The sequence below is a fragment of the Dromiciops gliroides genome, chromosome 1 (assembly GCF_019393635.1).
Source record: "Dromiciops gliroides isolate mDroGli1 chromosome 1, mDroGli1.pri, whole genome shotgun sequence".
NCBI lineage: Eukaryota > Metazoa > Chordata > Mammalia > Microbiotheria > Microbiotheriidae > Dromiciops > Dromiciops gliroides.
In genome coordinates this window covers 119,002,468-119,029,480 of record NC_057861.1, presented here as the reverse complement: position 1 = coordinate 119,029,480, position 27,013 = coordinate 119,002,468, and the positions used below count along the sequence as shown (strand labels likewise).

Sequence of the window (27,013 nt, the reverse complement as noted above, 5' to 3'; positions counted from 1 at the left end):
ATTATTTAAGACTTTTTTATTTCTTCAAAATGTTCTGTAATTGTACTTATATAGTTTTTGTTGTTGTTGTTGTGTTTTTAGGGGGCAATGAGAGTTGTGACTTGCCCAGGGCCACACAGCTAGTAAGTGTCAAGTGTCTGAGGCCAAATTTGAACTCATGTCCTCCTGAATCCAGGGTTGGTGCTTTATTCACTGTGCCACCTAGCTGCTCCCAATTGTACTTATATAAACGTTAAGGATGTCTTCATGCATTTCATAGTTATTTTGAATGGTTCTTCTAGCTGTATTACTTCCATATAAACTATATTACTGTTAATGAGAAATACTGATCCTTATGGGTTTATTGATGCTACTTTTCTAAAACTATTAACTGTCTCAATTAAAAAAAAAAAATCACACTACCAGCAAATTTGGTCTCCTCTTTATCTACATTCATTCCTTTAATTTCTTTCTTCTTTATTACTGCCATTGATAACATTTTTTTTAGAATTGTGTCAAATAATCATTACATAAAAGGCATACTTCCTTTAATCCTGCATCTATTGGGAAACTGCCAGTGTCTTCCCAATGCAAATAATTCTATATTTAAATTTTATAACAATTTTTTTTACAGTAAAAAAGGATTTCCTGTATTTGATATGGTAGAAATGCCAACAACAGCAATAAGAAATTAAAGGTATAAAGATAGGGGTAGAAAAGATAAAACTATCCGTATATGCTAATATTATAATGGTTTACCTTACAAATCCTAGGAAATCAACAAACCAATTAAGACAAGAAGTTCAGTAAATTTGCAGGCTACAAAATAAAACCACTAATAACAAGAATAACAAAATCCAAGAGACAATATGGAAAGGAAATGTTCCATTTTAAAAATTACAAAATTCGCGGAATATTTGAGAGTCAATACCTTTGAGAGTCAATACCCCCAGGGTGTTGAATGCAATATCTATAGAACAGAGAGGAAAGTCAAAGACAAAAATATCACTTAAGACAAAAAGGAATGGAGGAGTTTCCAACTGCATCAATGGAAGTGCAGGAAACCTGATAAAATCTAATGGAAAAAACCACAGGGCTTATATATGAAACTGGGCCTTGAGAAATAGCACAAGTTCAAGGAATATAAGGAAGAATTACCAAGGTAAAAAGAGAACCAGTATAGTAAGTGTCCAGGAAGAAAAAGCAAAGAACAATTTCAAAAAGTTCAACAGCACTAATATATTTATACAGAAAATAAGGACTGGGAAAATGACGATGTCTTTGCCAACGAGGAAATCATTAATAACCTTTCAGTGTAAAGTTTCAGTACAAAGGAGTGATTGAAATGTGCATAGGGGATATGCTGCAGAAACCAGAATAGCATTGAGAGGATAGGAGTTGAGAAATCAGGGAAAATAGCAAAAAATGACAGCTAAAATATTTCATATTTTAAAATTTTCTCCAATTAACTGTTTACAACTTGACATCATTTTATCTAAAATTATTTTTACTCCTTTAGAAACTAGTCTGATAACTGATTATATGTGTACACACATATATACAATGTCTTCAAAGTTTTAAGATTCAAATGTACATAAACTTTAAGTTTAAAACTGCATTAAGACATTGGGGACACTACATATACACACACATATGTGTATGTGTGTGTATATGTAAGTGTATATATAAGGTTGCACTTATGATATGCCACCTCATGAGATATAGACACATTATAAACATGATTCCAATATAGAAAGGCACTACTAAAGGAAGCCTTTGAAAACTATCCTAATACAGAGGGTTTACATGTGATAGCTGTGTGATATGTGCTATGGCTGAATGTTACAATAAGCATTTTCTATTAAAATGTTACAATGAGGTTCTAATAGTTTGTGGCACAAAGAAATTCATTAGAATTGAATAGTAGCAGAAATACTGAAAAACTTGAACAATACTGACCTCAAAGGACATCATGTCTAACAAATTCACAATTCTATTATAGATAACATTCACAGGAAATCAGATCAGGCATAGAGATTGATTTTATGTGAATCTCTTCAGGACTAGTTCACCAGAATAATGAAAGAGGAAGTTATTGTTAGAAGTTGCAGTAATATCGTGTTTGCTTTCATTGCCAAGGAAACAAAGAACTGAAAACAGATAACTTAAACAGATGTGAACAGAGATACAAAGTAATAAGTATGCTCTAGTTCTTCCTTATCTTTTTAGGTGCCCAATGCCCCACACTTGGTCTCACTTTAATTTTAAAATGGACTGAAAAATCACAATTATTTTTCATGAATGTAAAGTTGCAGGCTTGTATCATTTCCCCTTTTCCCAATAATAAAAGCTTTTATGAAGTAACTGTAACTGAAAATTTTACCTAATAAAGTAAAAAATATAGAACTATTTTTTAAAGGAATGAAGTCTGTTACTATACTTTCTTCATGATGCAGAACAAATTGTCATGTAAATCAAATCACTGGGTACCCTAACCCACTTGTGGGTGATGAAAGGCAGGGCCCAAGCAAAATGCTTAAGGGATTGCTTAACTATGATTCTTGATGAATTTATGAAAATATTATGGCAACTGGCACAACAAATCAGCACACAAAATGAAGTTACTAAATGAAGGAAATGAAATGTACAGCAATAATGCTGCAATTTAAAAAAATACTTGTAACTGTTAAATTCAATGGGCCATTATATTTTCAGCTTCAATGTTGTTTCATTTGTTCTTGCAACAAAAAGACCAATTGAGTCTTTAAACAGGTTCATATGGATACCAAAAGGCCCACTCCTTACTTCACCTAAAATTAAATGCAGAAGATTAAAACTGAAATAAACATTTCTGCCTAGTTCTTTGTAGCTGCAGTGAATAGTGAACATTGTTTTTGGCCATTATTAAGCACTACTCTGAACAGGAATATTATGTACTAGCTCACTGGTTATTGGGGGGGGGGGGAGGAGTTGTGATATTTATTGTATATACTTTGTGAAGAGAACAGAAAAATAGTGAAGCCATGAATTTTATAAGCAAACTCTGTCAAGTAAGTAAAATGACATAAAAGAAAAAAATAATTATGTAACTGACTAGGCAATACATCAGATTTTACCTGTTCTGTATACAGGTGACTCCAAACTTAAGGAAAAGCAAATGTGGGGTCATTTAACATAAGGAAATGTATTAATATAATTGATTATATCAATAACAAAAGTAATAAAAATCATAAGATTATATCAATAGATGCAGAAAGGGCTTTTGACAAAGCGCAACACTCATTCCTATTAAAAACACTTGAAAGCATAGCTATAAAGGGATTTTTCCCTGAAATGATAAGAAGCATCTACCTAAAACTATTAGCAAGCATAATATGTAATGGAGATAAGCTAGAAGCCTTTCCAATGAAAAGTCAAAGAAGGATGCCCATTATCACCAATATTATTCTATATTGTATTAGAAATGCTAACAATAGCAATAAGAGAAAGAAACTAAAGGAATCAGAATGGGATATGAGGAAATAACAACAATCTCTTTGCAGACAATATGATGATATACTTGGAAAATCCTAGAGTTTCAATTAAATAGTTAGTTGAAAAAATAATTTTGGCAAAGTAGCAGGATATAAAATAAACCTACATAAATCATCAGTATTTCTATATATTACCAACAAAACCCTGAAAGAAGTGAAAGTAAGAGATACATCATTTAAAATAATGATAGACTATATAAAATACCTGGGAGTAAACCTGCCAACACAAACCCAGGAACTACATGAACATAATTATAAAATACTCTTTGCCCCCTCTTCCAAAGGTCAGATTTTAATAACTTGAAAAATATTCACTGTTCATGGGTGGGCAGAGACAATATAATAAAAATGACTATTGTACACAAACTAATTTACTTACAAATTGCCAACCAAGTAAATTACCAAAAAATTATTTTACTGAGCTAGGAAAAAAATAATAAAATGTATAAGAACAAAAGGTCAAGAATATGACAGAAATTAATGAAAGAATGTAAAGGAAAGAGGTTCAGAAGTACCAGATCTTAAACTATACTATAAGAAAGCAATCTGGTACTGGATTAAGACATAGAAAGGTGCTTCAGAGGAACAAAGTAGACATGCAATACACAGTATTAAATTATAGTAACCTTGTATTTGATAAATGTAAAGATTTAAGCTTTGGGGATACAAATACACTATTTGGTTTAAAAAAAAAACTGTTGAGAAAACTGGAAAGCAGTCTGGCAGGAATTGAGTATAGATCCATCTCTTACATATTTACCAAGATATGGTCAAAATGGATACATGATCTAGTTAAAAAGGGAAATTATCACAAGAAAACTAGAACATGGAACACATTACCTATCTGACTTATGGATGGAGGAATTTATGAATAAAGAAGAGACAAAGAGCATTGTAAGATATAAAATGTCTAATTTTGATTACATTAAATTAAAAAGTTTTTGCATAAATACAACTAATACAGCCAAAACTAGAAAAAAAGGTGAAATTAGAGGTGAGGGAATTTTATAGACAGTTTCTCAGATAAAGGTTTAATACCTCAAATTTATAGAGAATTTAGTCAAGTTTATAAGACCATAAGTCATTCCTCAACTGATAAATGGTCAAAGGATATGAACAGGTAATTTTTTAATCAAGAAATCAAAACTATAGTCATGTGAAAAAATGCTCTAAATCATTATTAATTAGAAAAAATGTGAATTAAAACAATTTTCAGGTATCATCTCTCACCTACAAGATTGGCTAAAATGATAGAAGGAGAAAATAATAAATGTTGGAAGAGATGTGAAAAAAATTGGGACATTATTATGCTATTGGTAGAATTGTGAACTGATTCAACCACTTTGGAGAACATTTTGGAATTATGCCCAGAGAGTCAAAAAAAAATTGTGTATATTCTTTGACCTACACCACTATTAGGTGAACAGAGAAGAAGGAAAAGAATGTACACATTCTAATTTACAGCAATTCTGTTTGTGGTGGCAAAGAATTGGAAATTGAGGGGATGTACATCAATTGGGGAATGGCTAGACTAGTTGTGGTATATAATTGTGACAGAATACTATTTTGTTCTAAGCAATGATGAGCTGCCTGATTTTAGAAAAACATGGAAAAACTTGCATGAAATAATGAAAAGTAAAGTGAGCAGAACTGAGAACATTGTATATAGTAGTAGCTATACTGTACAAAAAATAATTGTTACCCATTTATTCTGAGTACTATAAATACTCAAACTATTAAAACCTATGAAGGAAGATGCTATCTACCTCCAGAGAAAGAACTGATAGATGTATGAAAGTTTGGTTTTACATGTGTTTATAAATCTGTGTCAAATGGTAGCTTTCTCTAAAGGGGGAGGGGGGAAGAGGAAGGAGGGAAACATCTCAGAACGTAAAATGAAACAAAAAAATTAAATTAAAAAAAAAGTCACAAAATGAATATTTATACATGAGCATTTTAGCATCCAGTCACAAATAGTCCAGTGCTCAGAATTTTCCTAAGAAATGGAGTCATTGGTGTTACATTCTTCATAATCCTTCTTAAAGTCTTTATTACTAGTGGGTGCAGCTAGATGGCGCAGTGAATAAAGCACCGACCTTGGATTCAGGAGTACCTGAGTTCAAATCTGGCCTCAGACACTTGACACTTGCTAGCTGTGTAACCCTGGGCAAGTCACTTAACCCCCATTGCCCCGCACACACACAAAAAAAAGAAAAAAAAAAGAAAAAAAAGAAAACCCAAACAAATTACTCGGTTTGCTTTTTAATTCTACTCTTACAGTTGGTCATTAAATCTACTGGACTAAGTGGGAATGGAATAAGAACTTCTTATGAATAACATAAGTCCACAAGTCATAACAGAAAGAACAATTTTGGGGGAAAGGGGGTTCCTCTATTACTCTGTCACTATAACTGTGTTCTCTGACTCCCTTACCAAGGAGGAAGCAGAAACCCAGTGTGTTCTTTAATGCATATCCTGATATTATTTTTGAAATCACTGGAACCATGACATTGAAAACCAAGCAGGGTACAATACCCTATTTCATTCCATAGCTCTCCAACCTGCTTCCTCCTTCCAAAATAAACCTAAAACTAACTATAAGTGACCACTAACAGGAGTCACCCATTGTTATCACTTTAATTTGTTTTATTTTGTGTATTCTATTAATCTTAAAATTACAGTTTCCTTTTAAAAGATATTGCTTTGTAAATCGTTTTTTTAAAATCATTAACAAATGAAGTACTCATATTTTGTGATTATGTTGTTAATGAACTTATTACCAAAAAAAAAAAAACAACCCTGATTTTAGTTGAAGATCAAATAGACAAACTAATATCTCATGGCAGCAACAGAATCTCCTGTCCCAAGCTTCTATATAGCTCAAGTGAATGAAAAAAAAAGTGAAAATGTTGCTTTGATAAAAGTATATTTCGGGGGCAGCTAGGTGGCACAGTGGATAAAGCACCAGCCCTGGATTCAGGAGTACCTGAGTTCAAATCTGGCCTCGGACATTTGACACTAGCTATGTGACCCCGGGCAAGTCACTTAACCCCCATTGCCCTGCAAAAAAACAAAAAACAAAACAAAACAAAACAAAAATAAAAGTATATTTCTCCAGAGAAATATTTAGTATCTAGGTGGTACCATAAGTATAAGTTGAATGTTTTTCTATTCATACTTCTTAGCAAAGTCTAGAAAGTACTGCTAGCATATGCAGGCTCCTGCTAATAAGTTTTTATGTATTTCAGTAACTGCCTAGTGTTATGGGAAAATCATTTCCTTTAGGAGAGATGAAGACTGACTAAAAGTATCCTTTACAGAAAAGTGGCAAAGAACATATAAAATTTCCATTAGATTAGACAGGCCCACTTACCTGCTGGCTAGACTGAGCAATTCATGTTTATCTGCCACAGCTGATTTCTTTTCTAGTTCCCACATTAGTACATTGATCAGATGTGAATTTTTAATTATAATCGGCACTTCTTCAAACATGTGCTCAAAGGTGATGTTTGCCTTTTTCAATCTGTGAAACAAGTTAAAAATATTTCAGTCTTTATGGTCATAAATAAATGTTAAACTGCTTCTGTCTTACACATTTTCTTCCATTTAGGTTGGTATCCCTTGGGATAAGTTGGTTGCATTACCATCCCCCAAATGGGGAGGGATTCTTTTTAAAGGCCAACCAAAAGGCAAATTATTAGGATAACTAAATATTAGGTTATTAGAGTGTTAGTTATAAACCTAACAAATAACACTCTAAGCAATTTCGCTTATTTAGTTCTTCCCTTCCCAAGCAATAGATATACTTAAAATAGAGCCAGCAATAATAAAATTTTAATTTCATAGTGACTTATGCTTAGCAGTCTATATTTACAACATGAAAAAAAAAACTAATTTTATTTTATGCAAGGAGAAATAGTCCAGTATTCAGTAATTTAATCTTAAAAGCCTATCAAAGGAAAAGATTAACCAATAGAAAAATAAGTACTTAGAAATTAGACATAAAATGGTTGAGAATACCACCAGTGTAGTATTGAGAATTTATAAGAGCATTTCTTAAGTATGCTTTTCTTTTCAAATATTTTCAGTCTTAATTTCTCTTAGAGCTAACTGATATTTATAAAATCTACTGATACTTCCTCACTATCTTAGAGGCTGTATAATTTCTCCCATATTAAGATTAAACTATTAATAGTGATTAGTCAAGAAATAAATTATATAACTTGCAAAAACTTTATTATTCTGGAAGGAAGGGGGTACAGAACAGAAAAACATGAGTACTAAGACAAAAATGTGAAAACTAATATTTTGATAAGTAGAAAAAAGGTTCTAATGGACAAGATGCAACAGAATGTTATGACTAATTAAGTGGAATCACAAAACACCAATATCAAGATGCTAATTCATATTCCAACCACCAATCTGCCTTTAAAATTTTTCTATAAAGCTTTCACTGCACAATACTCTTAATTCAAGCCTTTTAAAGGGTCATTTATGCCTTTTTTCCACCCCCTTACTTCACCTAGGAGTTCAACACACCAGAAAAGAAATATAACTTATTGACAAAGTCTGGTCATTTTTTACATATCTTTTCATTTATTCAATGATTTTTTTCCACAAATATATAACCTAATCTTAATTAATTGAAATCCTTACTAGGAGAGACATCCTGTGAAAGAGATGCTAAATCTGGAAAGGAAGAAAGGGGTTTACACTAAGTAATTTTGACAGCCACTACTACAGGTAAGGCAAACACAGTACATCAAATTAACACCTGGAGAGTGTGTGTGTGTGTGGGGGGGGGGGGGAGGTGAATTTCATCAAAATATTCCAGAAACTATTTTTTTAATCCCCTTTCAAAAGATCAAAAGTACTTACGCTTCAGGAGAAAAATCTTTCTCTTTACAAACTTCCATCAGTTTTGGAGTCAGTCTGTATGCCTTCAATGATAAAGACCCTTGAGCAGTTTTTATGGGATCTCAAATAAGAAAAAGAATAATTACAAAATCTGTCATCACTTTTAGATTCATTCTAAATTTCCACATTTGAGAAATTAATCTGTTCATAATTAAAAATAGATATTCGTCAATATAACAAATCAGTAAGCAAGTATGGATTAACTAAAAATTACAATGTATAAGATATGTAAATGGAGCAAAACATCTTTCTGTAGAAAGAAAAACTAAAAAATGAATCTCTTTTCAATACATCTTTTCAATACATGTTATTTTTATTATAAAGAAAAAGTTAGAAGGACATCAACTCATATATGAAAATTATAGTGAACAGTCCTTTAAAAAATAATTGAGATCCAAATTTATTTGTGGGGCTAGGTATCTCTTATACATTTTTCACCTCAGTAAAGTCTCTATCTACATTGCTTAGATTTCAAAACACAGATCACAGAGATTAAGAGTGCTGTCTTGACACTGTCTCTTTACATTGGGGGAAAATAATTTTGTTAAAACTGTTTAGAAACTCCTACAATAAGGAAGCTTAACACTTAGGGCATGATAACGGCTCGGGCAAGCCAATATTAGACTAAAACCTGTGTTAACATTCATGTTGTCTGAAACTTAACACAGTGAAACTTTTAGCAATAGGTGATAAAATGAAAACCAAAATAGACTGAAACAAGTGGAAAATTCATCAAGGTCTGATGATGCAATGTTTCCAGCCAATATAAGTACACTTTAACAACTTGTTCTTTACTGTAATCCAATTGTTAACATACTGAAACAATTTTGGGGCAGCTCATAAGATTGATCGTATTCATTAGTATTTTTTCTGACAGATACTCAGGACGTTACATTTACTTCTCAGCTGGAAACTATATGCAAGTCTGCCAGATATGGCAAACTGTGAGTGTTTGGGGAGGGGGAGGCTATAAAGCTGTTAAATTGCCTACGGTTCTGATACAGCACAGAACATCTGGTCTGGAGAGCTTGAGGAAACACCATTAAATAGGCAGAAAAGAAAAAAATCTTTGTGCTAAGAAACAGTCCAGGTTTTGTACACTCCTGTCAGAGGTATTAAAAAAAAAAAATCTTGGCAAGTTGTGTTATGATTGGTCAGTCACGTACAGAGCCAGACACTCTAGCAATCGGGGTTTGTTAGACATCTGGTCTAGTTCCACTAGCCCCTTCAACAAGGGAGGGGAGATGGAGGAATAAAAATGAAGCAGCTACTCCAGCATTCCAAAACGTACACATCAGGGCTCTGATAGCAAGAAAAATAAACAGAAAGAAGGAAACCCTGTCTAGACTTAGCTGCTGCTGAGGCTGCTGCAGACACAGGGTTGGTATTTACTTGAGAGGGCCTGCCAGGCTACTCTTATAGACAAAAAAGACAGAATGCAAAAATAGTAGTAATAATATTAAGGGAGAAAAGAATAATAAAGAAAAACTTCTACAAACCATAAATGAGAACTACAGACTCTTCAATTGCATGTTGGTAACTGAATTGGGAATCCAGAAGAGCACGGGTGACAAAAGAGCCATAGTATGTAGACTGGTACCAACCAACATGAAGATGATCAATATTTACGTGACGAAGACTACGCATCATTTCCATCTGATATTGGACTAAATAAAAAAGACAAATGGTTAAATTTTAAACTGTCGAGAAAAGTAACCCCATTACACAAAACCTCTGGAACAAACTAAATTAAGTATTCAGTACTGTCCATTTCCAGATCTTTCAATTCATTTGATACACTTGACCAAAGATAATTGAATACCTCTGAATTTCTTGTTATTCTATGAACAATCTAGTTTTTTTTTAAAAAAGTAACATCAGATCATGATTTAGGAAACAGTTTAAAAATACTACATACCATACTAATGTGATGTGCTAGATCAGTTAGTTAACTTAATTCTCAATAATTTAATATAAATAATGCAAGAGGGAAACTGATGCATTCATGTATACAATTAATTTCTGTTCAATGGGGTAAGTTTCATTTAGGGTTACAAATGAGTTCTACCTGCTTTTCCCCCCACTATCTAATGTAAAACTGAAAAGTTGAACCCAGAAGGGGAAGCAGTGTATACTACTACACTGATTGAAGCAGATTAAAAATATCAGAATTCCTTTTTGTCTTCATCTGGTGCCCCCTACTGTATATACTGATTTTTCAAAATCCTTCCTTTTCATTACTGTGTACTCCTCAGTGTAGCAAGTTATAAAGAATAAAAGAAAATTACCAACTGATCAGAATACATTCACTAAAAAAAATTTATACAGACATTTAAGTCTTTATAGTGTTGAATTCATTATATAATTAATGTCCACTTAACCAAGAATCAGAAAATTGATCAGTTCAAAACTGCAATTCACATTCTTTGAATACACTGAGAACAATAATCTTAAGGTTGTGAAATAACTGTTTTTATTAATTTCTAAATGTATTAACCCTAAATTTTGATGATACTTCTTCAACTGAGACCCAAGAATTTACCTGGAAAGTTTTGCTAAGGGCTATACAACAATGGAGTCAAAGGAAAAAATATCTATCCCTAAAAGTTTCAGACTGCTAACTGGTTCTGGAGAGTAAAAAGAAATTGATGAATGCCCCAAATGACATGAGAAACCTCACTTGAGTAGACAGTTCTTATTTTTTAAACACTTCCCCATTAGACAATAAGGCTAAAAAATCTGTTTATTGTTATTTCCCAGTCAAATCATTGAACTACTTGAGTATAAAATGTACGTTAATATATTTTAAATATTGCTTTGTTATTCATAAAAGTTCTTCTATCTGAGCCTGTAAAGGGTCTTTTTGACCCATTAGTTGGGTTATGACAAAGATTCAGATTTCTCATTTCCAGGCTGACTTCACAAGAGGAGCTTATCTACTATAGTGTTTATCAAAGAGATAGAGATTTGCATAAAGAATTCCCAAGCTCCAATGTTTCTAACTTTGACTGTGGATTGTTTTTCTTAAAAATTAATACATAACTATGCCCTTTATTATTGGTCTTATATCCCAAAGAAGCTATCAAAAGAATAAAGTCCCCAAATATTCCTAAATATTTATAGCAGCATTTTTTGTGATAGAAAGAATTAGAAACAAAGTAGATGCCCATTGATTAGGGAATGGCTAAACACTGTGTTACGTGAATGTAACAGAATATTAGTGTGCTTTAAGAACTACTAGTTGTAATACAGAGAAAATACCTCCATGAACTTATGCATAGTGAAATATGCAGAGGCAAGAAAACAATATTCAGAATAACTACAGCAATGCAAATGGAAAGAACCACACACCAAAAAAAAAAAAAATCAAACATGAATGTAACAAAATTATAATGATCAAGTATGACGCAAATGAAGAGATATGAGAGAAGACATTCCCAACCCTATTCCATCTTGCTGAAGGAGGAAAGTCCATAGCTGTTACACTACACATTTTTGTTTTTCAATGTATCAATCAGTAGTATAATTTTTCCCCCTCTTAAAAAAATACCATTTGTTATACGGGATGGCTATCTGGGTGGGAGTAGGGAAAGAATGCTGTATTATCTAAGAATATAAGAAACAGAAGATATCAATAAAATTTATTTCAAAATAATACACCAGTTAAAGTTTTGCTTTGTCTTCTATTCAGCTATCTGAAATCTACTTTTTGCAATATTTCATGCATAAATAAATCTGGGCATACCCCAAATAGAGTATTTATAATCATGTTGTTAATAAAATTTCACTAATATAACAGGAATAATGTTGTATAGTAAATATAATAAAATTAGAATCAGTTTCAGAAAGATTAAGTTAAAATTATAGAACTAGTGACAATTGAAACAAGGGTTTAAATATATAGGAAAATTTTTAACTTATTAAATAAGCCTCAGTACTCCTAATTAACCCATTCATATACAAACCCCATAACTGCAATGTAAACAGAGTTTACTTTATCATTGCTTTGACAGTTTTAACTACAAATCATTTTTTCTTCTAAAATGTTAGGAGCTAGAAAGACTTAAATTAAAGCAGGGTCTCTACTAAGAGACCCTGCTTGTATCTGAAAAATTTCCAACCTCGAGGCTTTATATGAGAATTCTCCACCTAACTATCTACAATTTAGTCTTAGGAGTTGCCTGAAACTGAGAGCTTAAGTGACTTGCTGATGAATGGTCAGAAAACCAATGAATAATGTCATTGAAAGGATTTGAACCCAGGTCTTCCAGCCTACAAGTCCAACTCTATCAATTACATCCTTTAATGCCTCTCAAAAATAAGTTATTGCTTTTAAATATATAAAATTTTAAATTAGTCCATACATTTAAAAATAATCTATGATTACAATGAACATTTATATAATATTACACAATTTACAAAGCACATTCCTCACCCTGAGAATTAAGGCATGCAAGTTCTTATGTCTACTTAGACAACAAAATTGAGGCCCGTGAGTGAAATGATTGCTAATCAGAAGCAAAGTTACTTGAATCCAAATCATCAAAACTTAAGAAGTCATAAATTCTTGGAAGAGTTAAAGTAAATTGCTCTCATGTAACTGTACCCCAATGTTCTCATGTTCGCTTAGATGAGGAAACTGAGGCTCAGAGGGGTGAAATAATTTGCTCACAGCTATTAAGTAGCTAATGTACCAAGCTGTCTCTAACTCAGCTAAGTTTTCCCCCAATTAAGTAAAATTATCATTTTATTTATCCCAATATTTATTAAGCATCTATGTGTGTAAAAGTGATTTTTACTTAGATCTAAGGCCCTCCAATAGTCCAGGGCAAATTAAGATGGAAATAGAGGCAGAGAAAAATTCTGTTACAATACTTTTCAACATTACTGGCCATTCTTTTTTTCCTAGTTGGGAGTTATTTAACCACCAGCTCCCACCACAGTACTAGTACTTTCTCCTAGCATGCAAATTTGTGTTAAGTTAACCTAATCATGCTTGGTTAAAGCCTGTTTTGGGTCCATAAAATTCTACAGCCAAAACGTATATAACTGTAAACATTTATAGGATAGAATGAAGCTGCCAATATCTTGGTAAATGTAGTTTGAAGATCTAAATACATTGTCTTTCCATGAATCAAAGAGTACATTACCCCACAAAAGGGTTAAATGTTTGGTCTCCTGTATATAAATGAGAACTCTTCTCATCTCTCTGGGTAAACTTTGCTATTAAGAGTCTAAAAGAGAGCTGCTGACCCATTCTACACAATCCCCACCATCAAACAAGTTCTCTAAACAGCCTATTCTCAAAGGACCTCCCCCTGAGAATTAAAGGTTTTGAAAACATGATTCTTGAAAGGTAATAATTAATTTTTACACATAGTGACCCATGGTGACAGATAAGATGATAGAATATGGTATGATGACACTCCAATGTAAATGTGTTTTCAAAAGTTCCTTGGATTGAACAGATAAGTTTTTTTGTTTTGTTTTTTGGGGTTTTTTTTGGTGAGGCAATTGGGGTTAAGTGACTTGCCCAGGGTCACATAGCTAGTAAGTATTTTAAAATTCACTATAAAATATGCTAAGAAATATGAGCCACATTTTCAAATGGAAGCATCAGACACCTTTTCAAGTGTTTGTATGGAGTTCTTTCTAGCCCTGGCCCTATCCTTCAGAAATTTACTATAGTGAAAAAGTATGGAAGATTTTGAGAATTAGGGTCTGAGTTCAAATTTCAGCTAAACCACTTAAGAGCTGTGAAGCATTGGGCAAATAGCTTAACTTTAGTCTCTCTTGTCCTCAATTTCCTATAAAATGAGATTGGGCTAGAGGGAACCTCTAAGATTCCCTCCATTGTTATTTTCAGAAAATTACAAGACCTGCTCTGCCCTCACCCCCCACCTTGAGAAAACACTATTTTCACAAAGTAGCATGTTTTATACCTTTTGACCCAGCAACACCACAATCAGGACCTTTTCCCCAAAGAGATCATAAAAAAGGGAAAAGGACCCACATATACAAAAATATTTATAGCTGTTCTTTTTGTGGTGGAAAGGAATTGGAAATTGAGGGGTTGCCCATCAATTGGGGAATGGTTGAACAAGTTGTGGTATATGAATTTAATGGAATACTATTGTGCTGTAAAAAATGATGAGCAGGCAAATTTCAGAGAAACCTGGAAGGACTTGTATGAACTGATGATGAGTGAGAAGAGCAGAACCAGGAGAAAATTGTACACAGTATCAACAACATTGTGTGTTGATCAACTGTGATAGACTTGATTCTTCTCAGCAATACAATGGTCCAAGATAATTCCAAAGGACTCATGATGGAAAATGCTCTCCAACTGTTGAATCAGGATGCAGATCGAACCATACTATTTCTATTGCTTTTCTTGTTGTTTTTCTTTTTTGATGTTTTCCCTCTTTGCTCTGATTCTTCTCTCATTACATGACTAATGTAGAAATGTTTAATGCGATTGTACATATATAACCTATATCAGATTACTTGCTGTCTTGGGGAAGGAAGGAGAGGGATGGAGAAAAATTTGAAACTAGAAATCTTATAAAAACTAGTGTTAAAAATTATCTCTAAATGTAACTGGAAAACAATAAAATATTTATATGGGAAAAAAAACCAAAGTAGCCTATTTTACAATGAAAGGGAAATGGGCAGATATCTTTTGGAACACTACACAACAGAGCAAGTCTTGGCTCTTAACTACTGCTAGTTTCTACCCCTGTACTATTCTATAATTAGGGAAATAGCATTTCAAAGTAACTAGGACAATAAATAGTGCTGCCTCCTTCTCTGGGACAGCAGTGATTATGTGATAGTATTTGCAGAGAGCTTCAACAGTTCCCAAACTTACAACTTAAGTAGAAAGGCATATTCAGGAGAAATGGTGGCCATCTATTTTTAAATGCCTACTTGGTACTGACACTGGAAAATAAATGGGCAGCTATACCCAAGAAGTTACTAAAACGGGCATATGCTATGACCTAGCAATACTACTATTAGAACTGGACGACAGAAGCATCTTTGACCCAAGGTCTACAGAGCTATTGTGCTGACTTCATTTATCTGCCTGTGAAACATGGACAGTCTATCAGAGTCAGGTCAAAACACTGAAACAATTCCACTTGAATTGTCTTATGAGGATTCTGAAGATTACCTGACAAAATAAGGTACAGACACTGAGCTCTTCTCCCAAGCTGAACGGCCAAGCATTAAAACCCTACTGCAGAGAATACAACTCTGATGGACTGTCCACATAGCCCAAATGCCAAAGGCATGCTTACCTAAAAGACTATTTTACAGAGAACACACACAAGGCAAGCACTCACAAGGTGGTTAGAAGAAGCAGTACAAGGACACTCTCAAGGTCTCTCTGAAAAACTTCTGTGTTGATTGTGACACATGAGAGACAGAGGTACAGGACCACCCAACACAGCATGCCCACATCAAAGAAGCACTGTACTCCATGAGCAAAGCAGAACTGCAGTAGCACAAAGGAAATGTGAACTGCAAATTTAGAGACATTGCTAACTCAAATGTTCTAACAGATTACCTGTGCCAGATTTGTGGCAGAGCCTTCCAAATTCACATTGGACTGATCAGCCACAGTCAATCACATTGTATGTACCCCAACCCCAACACTGCAATGTTGTTGTTTCTCTTAAAAAATGAAGGATGAACAACAGCTACCACTAGTAGACCTATACGCCAATGAGATCAAAGGAGGAAGAAAAGGACAAAAATAATTATAGCTAAGAAATGATGAAGTCTGAAAGACCTAAGCTGATCAAGGCAATGACCAACCATGATTCCACAGAACTGGCAATGAAATGAAATGTGTCCCATTTGACATGGAGGTGATGGGTTAATATGCAGACGGATTTTGAATACCAACAGTAGGGGAACTTGTTTTCTTTGACTATGCACATTTGTCACAAGGTTAACAGGAAGGAGAAATATAAATGCTTGTTGATTAAGAAATAAAATGTAATTAAAAAGAATAGATGGACAGAAATAAGAGCAAAAGGAAGACCAACATAAATAAAAAGGAGAACGAAAATTCCACACAAAGTACACAAACTAATTTTTTTTTAATTAATGTATACCAATGACTACTCCCTGGAAGCACATATAAGGGGTCACAGATTACTCTGCAAAGATATCTTGGTGCTAATGAACAATGATCTTGCATCTCATAATAATGTCCTCTTATCTAAGACAGAGTCTACTAGCAATTTTCACTAATCATATACACATCTGGATTAATGGTAAAAATTACTGAAGTGAAAGACTATAAATGGAAAGAAGTAATTATTAGACATTACAAAACAAATTTTTCCAGAAAATTGTGGCTTCAAATTTATTATATTTATTAGGTGATATAAAGCCAAATATTAATGTTCAAGAGAAGAAAATCATTATTATGCTGGTGTAAGTTAAAAACTTAAGAATTAAGACCTTTCAACTAAAGGAGAAAGAGCAAGAAAGCCAATGAATTGCAAAAACAAACTGGTCACTACCACTGAACCAATTCATATTATGAATACAAAGCAGTATTTAGAAGCAACTGAGTAAGTGCTGAAAAAACTGGAAGGGCTTTAAAAGTGAGTTTCAGTTTTATATCAACCATCAACCTCTACAATCATCTTAATTAACTAACCCTATACTAAGCAAAGGAGTAACTGGGTTTACGACACTGAATAACTATTTTTGTAGCTTGGCACTAAGATATTCATATGCACTTTTTCCCCCAAAATAAAAAACTGCAAATATATGCTTTGCGAAATGGTAATTTTTTAAAAGTTACTAGGGCTAAAATCAATTTAAATGAACCTGGATTTGTTAAAAAAACAAACAAAAAAACCCACCTGGCTGCTCAATAACTTTCTTAATGCAGGAAAATCATATTTGGAGGATATTTTCTTCTTTTAAGATACAAATTTAAACATTTTTTTAAAGTTTTAACAAATATAGATAGGCGTACTCGATGAAATGAAAGTGTAAAATCAATAATCTAAATAACTATAAATGATAGAGAATTAGAAACATTCAATCCGAAAACCTAATCTTCACTTGAATAAAAACTTTCCAGAAGCAACTTTGTACCCTCTAATCCTTCTCTCTGCCCTTTTCTTCTTTTTACTATATTCTCATCCAAGAGATGTACTTTAAAATATGAAAAAGAAAAAACATGCCCCCTTAAATTTACTCAGTATTTCTTTAATACATCTACTTATGAAAATCATTTTCTTATTAAGAAGTAGGAAGAAACTACATATACACACCTGGCTCAATCAGAAAAAAAGACAACACCTAGGAAAGCACAGTAGCAGTTGAATCAACACTATTGATGCCCCCCTAAACTGGAGGAAAGGGCTACCCCAAGTCAAACATCTATCTATGAAACACAAGAGTCAAAAACAAATGATAAAGTAAGCTATGTTTTATAAGTTATTTCTTTAGGAATTCAAAGTACTCAATCAATTTTAAGAGTTCAGTATTTGGGGCAGCTAGGTGGCATAGTGGATAGAACACCAGCCTTGGAGTCAGGAGAACCTGAGTTCAAATTTGACCTCAGACACTTAACACTTACCAGCTGTGTGACCCTGGGCAAGTCACTTAACCCCAATTGCCTCACTAAAAAAAAAAAAAAAGAATCACTTATTTAGAAATGAAATTTATATTGTCATATTTGATTACTGTATGGATTAATTTTGTTTAAAAGCTTTTATTAAATTGAATTTATTAAGTACCTACTATGTACCAGGCACTGTGCTAAGTCCTATTCAAATATCTCATTTGATCCTCAAGACAACTTTTTACTGCCATTTTATAGTTGAGGAAACTGAGAGAAACAGCACAGCTAAGCAAGTGTCTGAGGCCATCTATGAACTCAGATCTTCCTGACTCCAGGCCCAGACCTCTAGCCACTGAATCACCTATCAGACTCTAGGTGATATAAAACTAAATACTAATAAAAATCAATGTGATTTTTAAATTATCAATAACAATTAAGAGAAAAACAATACTTGTTGGCAGCCCTTCCAACAGAAATGCTTCAAAACTAATGGTTCAAAACTTCTAACAAAACTTAATAGCTTCCTTTTGAATTGTACTACATAGATACTATTCAACTATGACTGTAGTTTCCTACAGGACCAAATTTATACGTAATCAATAACCCTATCAAGATAAGACTTTTAAATGATGAAATAATGCATCAATAAATATTTATTAAATTACTATTAAACACAAGGTAAAGTGCTGGGCATGAGAAATAACAAACGAACTGTTTCCTGGTTCAGAGGAACTTATATTCTAGTAATATAATGGGAAATTTAAAAAATCCTAGGTTAATAAAATTCAAATGTTTCTCCAAAAGGAAAACATCTTGTTCTATGTTGATATTTTTAACAGGACTACTCTGTTGCTGAATACTGACTGGGATTAAAGATGACTGTAAAGGTCAGCAGAAAGATGAATAGTTCTCATTAAGTGATACTGACCCAGTCAGAATATTCAGGTGGCCTCTGAGGGAAGAGGAAGGGGACTGAGGATTGAGAGAATGTCCTCTAAAATCTATCACTGAATTAAACAGATCTGGTAAACACATAAGTATATACAAGTTTCAGGCCTCTGTTTTGGCATCCGTATTAACAAGTAGCACTTCCTAGAGAATGTTTCCAGCCCTCTTTTATAACAGTACCATGTGACAACCTGCATGAAGGCCCTAGTCCTTCATTTAGCTGGACAAAACTTTCACTGTGCTATTCTTCTAATAGGATGTTTGCCAAACCACACGTACATTCAAACAATGTTGGAGGCAAGTAGAATTTAGAAGAAGGATATTCAGGCAAACATCTTTTGCATTTGAAAATAAGTTAAAATGGGTTCTCTGTATACTCAGAACTATGATGTGTACAGATTATTTAAAACGTCTGCATTCTGTCCACTAGTATGCATCAAATATTCATTAATTCACCCCAAATAAATAAATACATCTGTTATTAATGCCACCCATATGATTGCTTAAGAATTTTATTAAGCATTCACTGTTTCTCATTAAAATATCCCACACAAATTCTCATGTACCTAGATAATTAGTCATTCTATTCAACAAGCATCATAAATACAGTCTTTCCCCTGTAACATTAGTGGACTTACAAAACATTTTTAGAAAAAGAACTTTATTTTGTTCCTGGCTAATTCTCCTTTAAAGTGTTAATGAGTTCTAACAAATAATTCACTTGCCAAGTAGCAAGCAATATGGATAGCAAGTTATGCTTCACTTATATTTTGCAGGACAAGAGGAGGGTATTTTGTATCTCAAATTCCATTTTTAAAAGTTCTGAAAAAATACCAGAAGTGAAAGAGTTTTTTGTAGTTGTTTCCAAGTTGGACCCTTCTCAAGACATAAATATTATGTGTTATGTAAATATTGCAAGAGATTCATACTGAGCTTTTTCAAAGCAAATAACAAGATATCCCTGCAAATCTACTTCATTTTAGCTACTGGTGTTAAAGCTAAAAATTTATTGCTGTCAATTATGAAAGTATATGAGTAGGTAGAAGGATGAAATGAAAAATTTACTTTAAGTTGGTCATTAAAAATGTCATTTGAGATCTGTTCCTTCACTCAATTTCAATTCTGAAACTCCACCTAGGAAACACAGGAAACAAGCAGTTTACTTACCATGGAGAGCTCTCATTTATCGAATACCAAGCTATGTTTCAGGTAAAATGGGCTATTTTGATTACATATAATTCATGTTTTTGCACAAATGTGCTAAAATGAGAAGTAAAATGGGGGGGGGGGTCTTTGCAGCAAATATCACTGATAAAAGTTTCATTATTAAAATGCAGAAGAAAATATATTCCCTAATAGATGAAAAGTCAACAGTTACGAACAGAAAGCTTTTAATGGAAGAAATCCAAGAAATACACATAAAAAGGGGGGGGGGGATGGGGAGGGAGAAGAGAATAGGAATCAGAGCAATATACTGAAAAAGTCTGAAAACATGCAGTGTATCACATACATGAATCCCCACTTCTGCAAAGGAGTGGGGTGGGAAGTGTCTTCTCTCCTGTGGAGTCGTGATTATTTTTTATGCTTTTGCAACATTCGTTTATTATTTTGTTGTTTATCTTTTCATTTACATTGTTGTAATCATAGTATATATTGTTTTCTAGGCTCTTCTTTACTTTGCATCTGATCATGTAAATCTTTTCATGCTTCTCTGTATTCAACATACTCATTACTTAAAGTCTAGCTTCTTAAACTGCATAACTGAATATGAGGGTCACAAAAAAATTTGGCAACAGTAAAAGGAAATGAATACCTGTTTTATACATATCTATATACCCGGGATCATATAAAAATTCCTCAGGCAAAAAAAGGCTTGTAAGTGGAAAAAATTTAAGAAGCCCTCACTTTAAAGCACAACAATATTCTGTTACATTCTTGTAACACAATTTGTTTAGCCATTCCCCAAATGATGGGCATATACTTCAGTCACTATTTACATAATTCAATTTACATGATTCCTTACTACCACAAAGAATGTTACTATAAATATTTTAGTGTACAAAGGTGTTTTTTTCCTTATCAATTATTTCCTTTAAGTATAATCCTAGTAGAGGAATCTTAAGATCCAAGTATCAACATTCTGGTTACTATATTTACATAATTCTAAATTACTTTCCAAAATGAGTGTACTGATTTATGATGCCAACAAAAAAGCACTACTGTGCTTATTTTTCTTACTGTCCCTCCAGCACTTTCTTGTCATCACTTCTTTGAATTGTTTTGGTTTGCATTTCTCTTATTGTAGTTATTTGGAACATTCTCTCTTACAATTTTTAATTTTGCAGTTATCCATTTGAGAATTTTTTTCATATCTTTTGACCACTTACCTACTAGGGAAATGCTTTTAGTCTTATCTGATAAGTTTCCTATATATCCTGGATACCACCAAAGATTTCTTAATTTTTCAATCTGGTCATCTGTTCTCAATCCTCATCCTACTTCATCTGATATTGTTGACCATTTCCTCTTTATGGATAACTCTCCTTTTTAAGTACAAAGTTATTTATATATATATTAATTTCAATTTCATATACTGAAAGAATATTTCTTTAGCATCTAATAGATAAATACTATTAACAAAATTAAAAATTTATAAAGTATAAAATTCTAAAACCACGAATACTTTTGTAATTATACACATTCAAAATATTTAAACTGAATGTATCACTGAAGGGTATTGAGATACCATACCTTAATAAGAGGATAACTTTCGGATTAATAAATGAACTTGTGAATATCTACAATATGGAATTTTCTTTGAAGATAATCCATTTTATTTCCTTAAGCAAAACAGAGTTAGTAAGGGCTATAACTCAGGGTAAATAAGTTTCTCTTTGCATAGCTTTGAATCTGTAATTGGATCCATGAAATCAGAGTTTACACAAAGGACAATTTCTACCACTTCCTTTCAGACCCTCCTTTCCAATTCCACGTATAGAATGGAACGAGAAAGGTAAAGGGGGGTGGGGCAGCTAGGTGGTGCAGTGGATAGAGCATTGGCCCAGGAGTCAGGAGTACCTAAGTTCAAATCTGGCCTCAGACACTTGACACTTATTAACTGTGTGACCCTGGGCAAGTCACTTAACCCCAATTGCCTCAAAAAAAAAAAAAAAAAAGGTAACGGGATTAAGTGCTTTTAAGTTAGTAATAGAGATTTAATTTTTTTTTCTGCACGCCTATATATGTTTTGTTTTAAGAAATGGTTTTTATATTCATACTTTTTTTAAAGTTGTTCAGTATGATACAGAACTCAAAACAGATGGCATTACTCATATGTGCTGTTCAAACTACCCCAGTAAGAAAAGATTATTATCCACCCTTCTGAGTTTGTGTGTGTGTCTCTCTTTCTTACACACACACACACACACACACACACACACACACACACACACACACACACACGCATACACGCCCAAAACAATTCACTGGGGGAACAGGAGGTAGAAGTACCTGCTACTTTCTAGCAGCATATTCAAGGTTGGCTTCCACCTGAATGGAAAACACATGCAAAATGAATTATCTTCTAAAACTAAAAGGAGCCAAATGAGGAATATTTTTATGGTTGAAGAAATATCCTTCATGTTGCCCCTAAATGTTTAAATTTAACCCACCTTTCTCAAAAAATTACTTCTATAATTTTTGCTGTGTAAAAGACATTAATTACTAGACAGTGAATAATTGTTGTGGTGTGATTATTCTTTTTTATGCATACGGCATGGAAACTAAGGAGATCACACACTAGGAACCAGTCTACAGGACACTACATAAAGATGATTGAAGTCACATGGAAAGAACAAAGAAATCTGTTAATCAATTAGCATTATCAATCCTGTCACACATCTAAAAACAAATTAACCTATATAGACTTCACTGATGGAAACAAATCAGTTTAGGGAAGACCTGATTTTAATTTGATCATCTCTCACATATACCACCAGGAAGCACTGTAGAGTCAAAATAGATGGAGAGGAGGGAGGGAGGGAAGGAAGGAAGGAAGGAAGGAAAGTCATTGAAGCATTTTCCTTAATGCAAAGAGAGGGAAGGCTTGAAGAATACATAGATAAGCAGGACAGCTTTAAAAGTTGCATGTAGGAGGCAATGGATAAAGCACCGGCCCTGGATTCAGGAGTACCTGAGTTCAAATTTGGCTTTAGACACTTGATAGACACTGTAGACACTAGCTGTGTGACCCTGGGCAAGTCACTTAACCCCCATTGCCCCCCCCCAAAAAAAGTTGCATGTAGAAGCTTTAAAATATTTTAAAAGGATACTATACATAACATTGCTTGTTTTGTGCCAATCTTTTTCTCTTGTACTTTGTATATAGAAATGAGAATTTAAAAAAAAAATTTTTTTAAGTGTGAAATTCTGGCAAAATTGGTCACTGAACAAATTAATGAAGAAATCCTATTCATTTACTGCAATGGATAGCACACCAGTCCTTAAGTCTGAAAGACTTTTAAAACTCTTCCAGATTTCAAATATGGCCTCTGACACTTACTAGCTATGTGACCCTAAGCAAGTCACTTAACCCTATTTGCCTCAGTTCTTTATCTGTAAAATGAGCTGGAGAAGGAACTGGCAAAACTCGTGCAGTATCTTTGCCAAGAAAATTCCAAATGAGGTCATGAAGAGTTGGACACAACTGAAATGAGTGACCAACCACCACAATAAAATTAGAACTTTGATTAAGATTTGTGGGTGTTCTTTAAATAAGTAAATCAGCTTCTTAAATCATAATTAAAATATTATTTAGAATCCCATCAATGTTATTCTGAAAATATGTTCTTTCAAAAGTCTTACCCTAAGAGATATATTATGTTTTTAAAAAAAAAAACCTATACAGGCATGGGCTGATATTATTTTGTAGTTGACTCCTCATAAATTAGGAAAAGAACTGAAACAAGTATAATATAAAGTACATCTAAGAAAATAAAATGCATGCATTATTTGTTAATTTTTATATCAAAAATTATAAGAGCAATTTACCAACAAGATACAAGACATCTACAATAATACCACTCAACAGATCCCAAAGGATATCTTAGCAGATGGGGGGATGTAATAAAGTAACAAATTAAAAATTTATAGTTTAATATTGGCATCTTCACTTAATCAACTTTCATTGTTCATTGGATGGAATAATTGGTTTACTGAAAGAGTATTAACACTAGACACAAATACAGTTGCTGAAACAGGAACACTAAAAATAACAAGGATGGTGTTATGGGTTATGGTTATATAACATCAGCAGTACAAAATAGGTACCCTTAAAAGAGATGAAAGTGATTTTTAAGTTATAAATAAGCTCTGCTCTGAGAAATGATAGGCAAAAATGAAAGCCCCTCATATCTAACACTGTAGAAAATAAAATCAAAATGGGAGTGCCAATTTGTAATTGGCAAAGGTTTAAAACTTTCAAAGGAAAATAATATAGTAACTTGGAGGTATTTAAGGTAAAGAAGTATTATCACTAGGAGACTAATCATGGGAACCAGTTTGAAAATCAAGGGCCAGCCTTTTTATCTTAGAGACGATCAGGGTAACTCAAGGAAACTGCTAAATAAAAGCCTTAAAGGGTAATGTTAACCCCCCCTGCCCTCCCCCCACAAAGTATCAGTGTACTAGATACTGCTTCAAAGTTACATTAAATTTGAAGTATTGAAAAGAAATGTAAACAAACCATCAGGGTGTGTGTGTACTGCTTGAAGTATAACATGGTTTTAAATATTTCTTATTATTAGTTCGGCTAATGGAATCTAAGGAGAATATGATTTCAGGTACCACAAAAAGGATTTCTACTAAGTCAAAAGACCACACAACAATGTGTGCTAGACCCTGAGAATGCAAAGACTGTCTGTCCTCAACAAGTTTACGTTCTATAGACAAAGACAACATGTACATGCGAGTATAAACAAAATATATTCAAAGCTGATAGAGGACAGACAACCTTAGAGGGCCAAGAAAGGACACCTACAGAAGGTGTTCCTTGAGATGAGTCTTGAAGGAACATAAGAACTCCAAGAAGCAACAGATAGAAGACACATTTCAGGTGAAGAACCATCTCCCTGGCACAGTGGCAGAGGATGAATGGTCACATGTGAGGAAGCAGCAAAAGCCAGATAGTTAGATGATGTAGCTGAAACAGAATCTAAAGGAATGGCTTAAGACTGTCCCATAGACAACTGGGAATAATCAAATAGGCTGTGGTATCTGAATGTAATAGATTATTAGTTATTACTGCACCAGTAAGATATGATAAAAGAGATGATTTCCTTAACCTTAATAGTATGAACTGTTGCAGGGTAAAGTGAGCAGAACGAACCAAGAGAGCAATTTATACAAGGACAGCAACAATGTAAAGGAAAACAGCACTGAAACACTTAAAAACAACAATCACCCTAATTATCAACTGTGTTTGCAGAGGGTCTATGGTGAAATGTTACCCTCCTAATAATACAGGTGAATGATTTGAGAATGAAAAAGTTTCTTGGACATGGTCACTGTGTGGGCTCATTTTCCTTAACTATGCCTCTATTTGTTACATAGGTTTTTTTTCCTCTCCATTTTTTAGGAGAGTGGCTATTTGGGAAGAAGGGGTTAGTAATAGGAGAGAGGTGAAAGAAAGAGCCAGTCATTAAAAAAAAAATTGTAATGCACATTAGAGAACAGAAATTCAGAAGACAAAACAAAACCATTTTGAAAGTAACATGTAGAATTTATTATAAGCATATATTTAAAAGCAAGTGGGATGAAATAGGGGTGCAGTTTCATATAGAATCCTTTTCTTTGGAGTCAGGAGTACCTGAGTTCAAATATGGCCTCAGACGCTTGACACTTAACTAGCTGTGTGACCCTGGACCAGTCACTTAACCCCAATTGCCTCAAAAAACAAACCAAAACCAAAAACCAAAACCAAAACCAAAAAACAGAATCCTTTTCTTGTTCTGCTCTAAGTATATGGAAATTGGGGGTGAGGGGGGGATTAAGGGGAGACAGAGACACTTCATTCCTTCCTTGCTTCTACTTTTCTCATACCGCCGCTGCCCCCCCCCCCCCAAATCACTTCTCAATCACTTGCAATCTGGCTTTCATCTCTACTGCTCAACCAAAACTGCTCTCTGACAGGTCATAAGGGATCCATCTCTTTATTACTAAATCCAATGGCAATGTCTTCATTTCTCTGAAGCATTTGCCACTGTTAAAACCATACCCTCCTTCTGGAAAATCTTCCTTGGGTTTTCCTGACTGTAATCTGAACTGGTCCTTTCTACCTGTAAGACTCCTAGGTCTTTACTGGCTTATTGCCTGTACTATCTCCCCTTTGCCTTATATCCAAGGGCTCTGTCCTAGGGTTCTCATTTTCTCTTTACATGTGCTCTTAGTGAGAGAATTATCAGCTCCTGTTGATGTTTCCCAGATGTACTTATTCAGTCCTAATCTCTCTCCTGACCTCCATTTTCTATCTCCAAGTGCCTTCTACACACCTTAAAGTGGTTGACCTGTAGATGGCTTAAACTCAACAAGTCTAAAACTAAATTCATTATTTTCTCCCACCCCACACCAAATTAAAACCCCCCGAAAATTTCCCTCTTTCTAAATTCCCCTATGCTGAACACCATCATACCAACCTCTCCCAGTCTGCCATCCTATGGCTCCTCACTGTCACGCAATCATTTGTCAAATCTTGTCATTTTTATCTTAACAACATTTGTCCTATACAATCCCTTCTTCCCTCTCAGGAGCAGATCCTCATCACCTCATGCCTAGAATACAACAGTCTTTTGGTTGGTTTCCTTGCCTCAAGTCTAAATCCACTCTATTATATTTTTATCTATCAAACTGATCCTCCTAAAACACATCTGACTAAATTACCAAAATCTTCTAACTCCCTATTCAACGAACTCGAGTCTTCCATCTCTGACTGCCTACTGGACATCTCAAACTGGATGTCCTAAACACATCTTAAATTCAATGAGTC

The 27,013-nt window shown here is 33.7% G+C and overlaps 1 protein-coding gene across 1 annotated transcript in view; it reads right to left on the bottom strand.

Moving 5' to 3' along the window:
- The window catches only part of EIF3H (eukaryotic translation initiation factor 3 subunit H), a 105,109-nt gene that overhangs the window by 11,460 nt on the left and 66,636 nt on the right, over window positions 1–27,013 (bottom strand). Inside the window, exons 3-5 of the mRNA XM_043976821.1 lie at window positions 9,929–10,096; window positions 8,391–8,490; window positions 6,886–7,035 (exon numbers count right to left, since the gene is read on the bottom strand). Of these exons, the coding sequence (XP_043832756.1) occupies window positions 6,886–7,035; window positions 8,391–8,490; window positions 9,929–10,096 (418 nt within the window). The remainder of the gene's footprint in view (window positions 1–6,885; window positions 7,036–8,390; window positions 8,491–9,928; window positions 10,097–27,013) is intronic.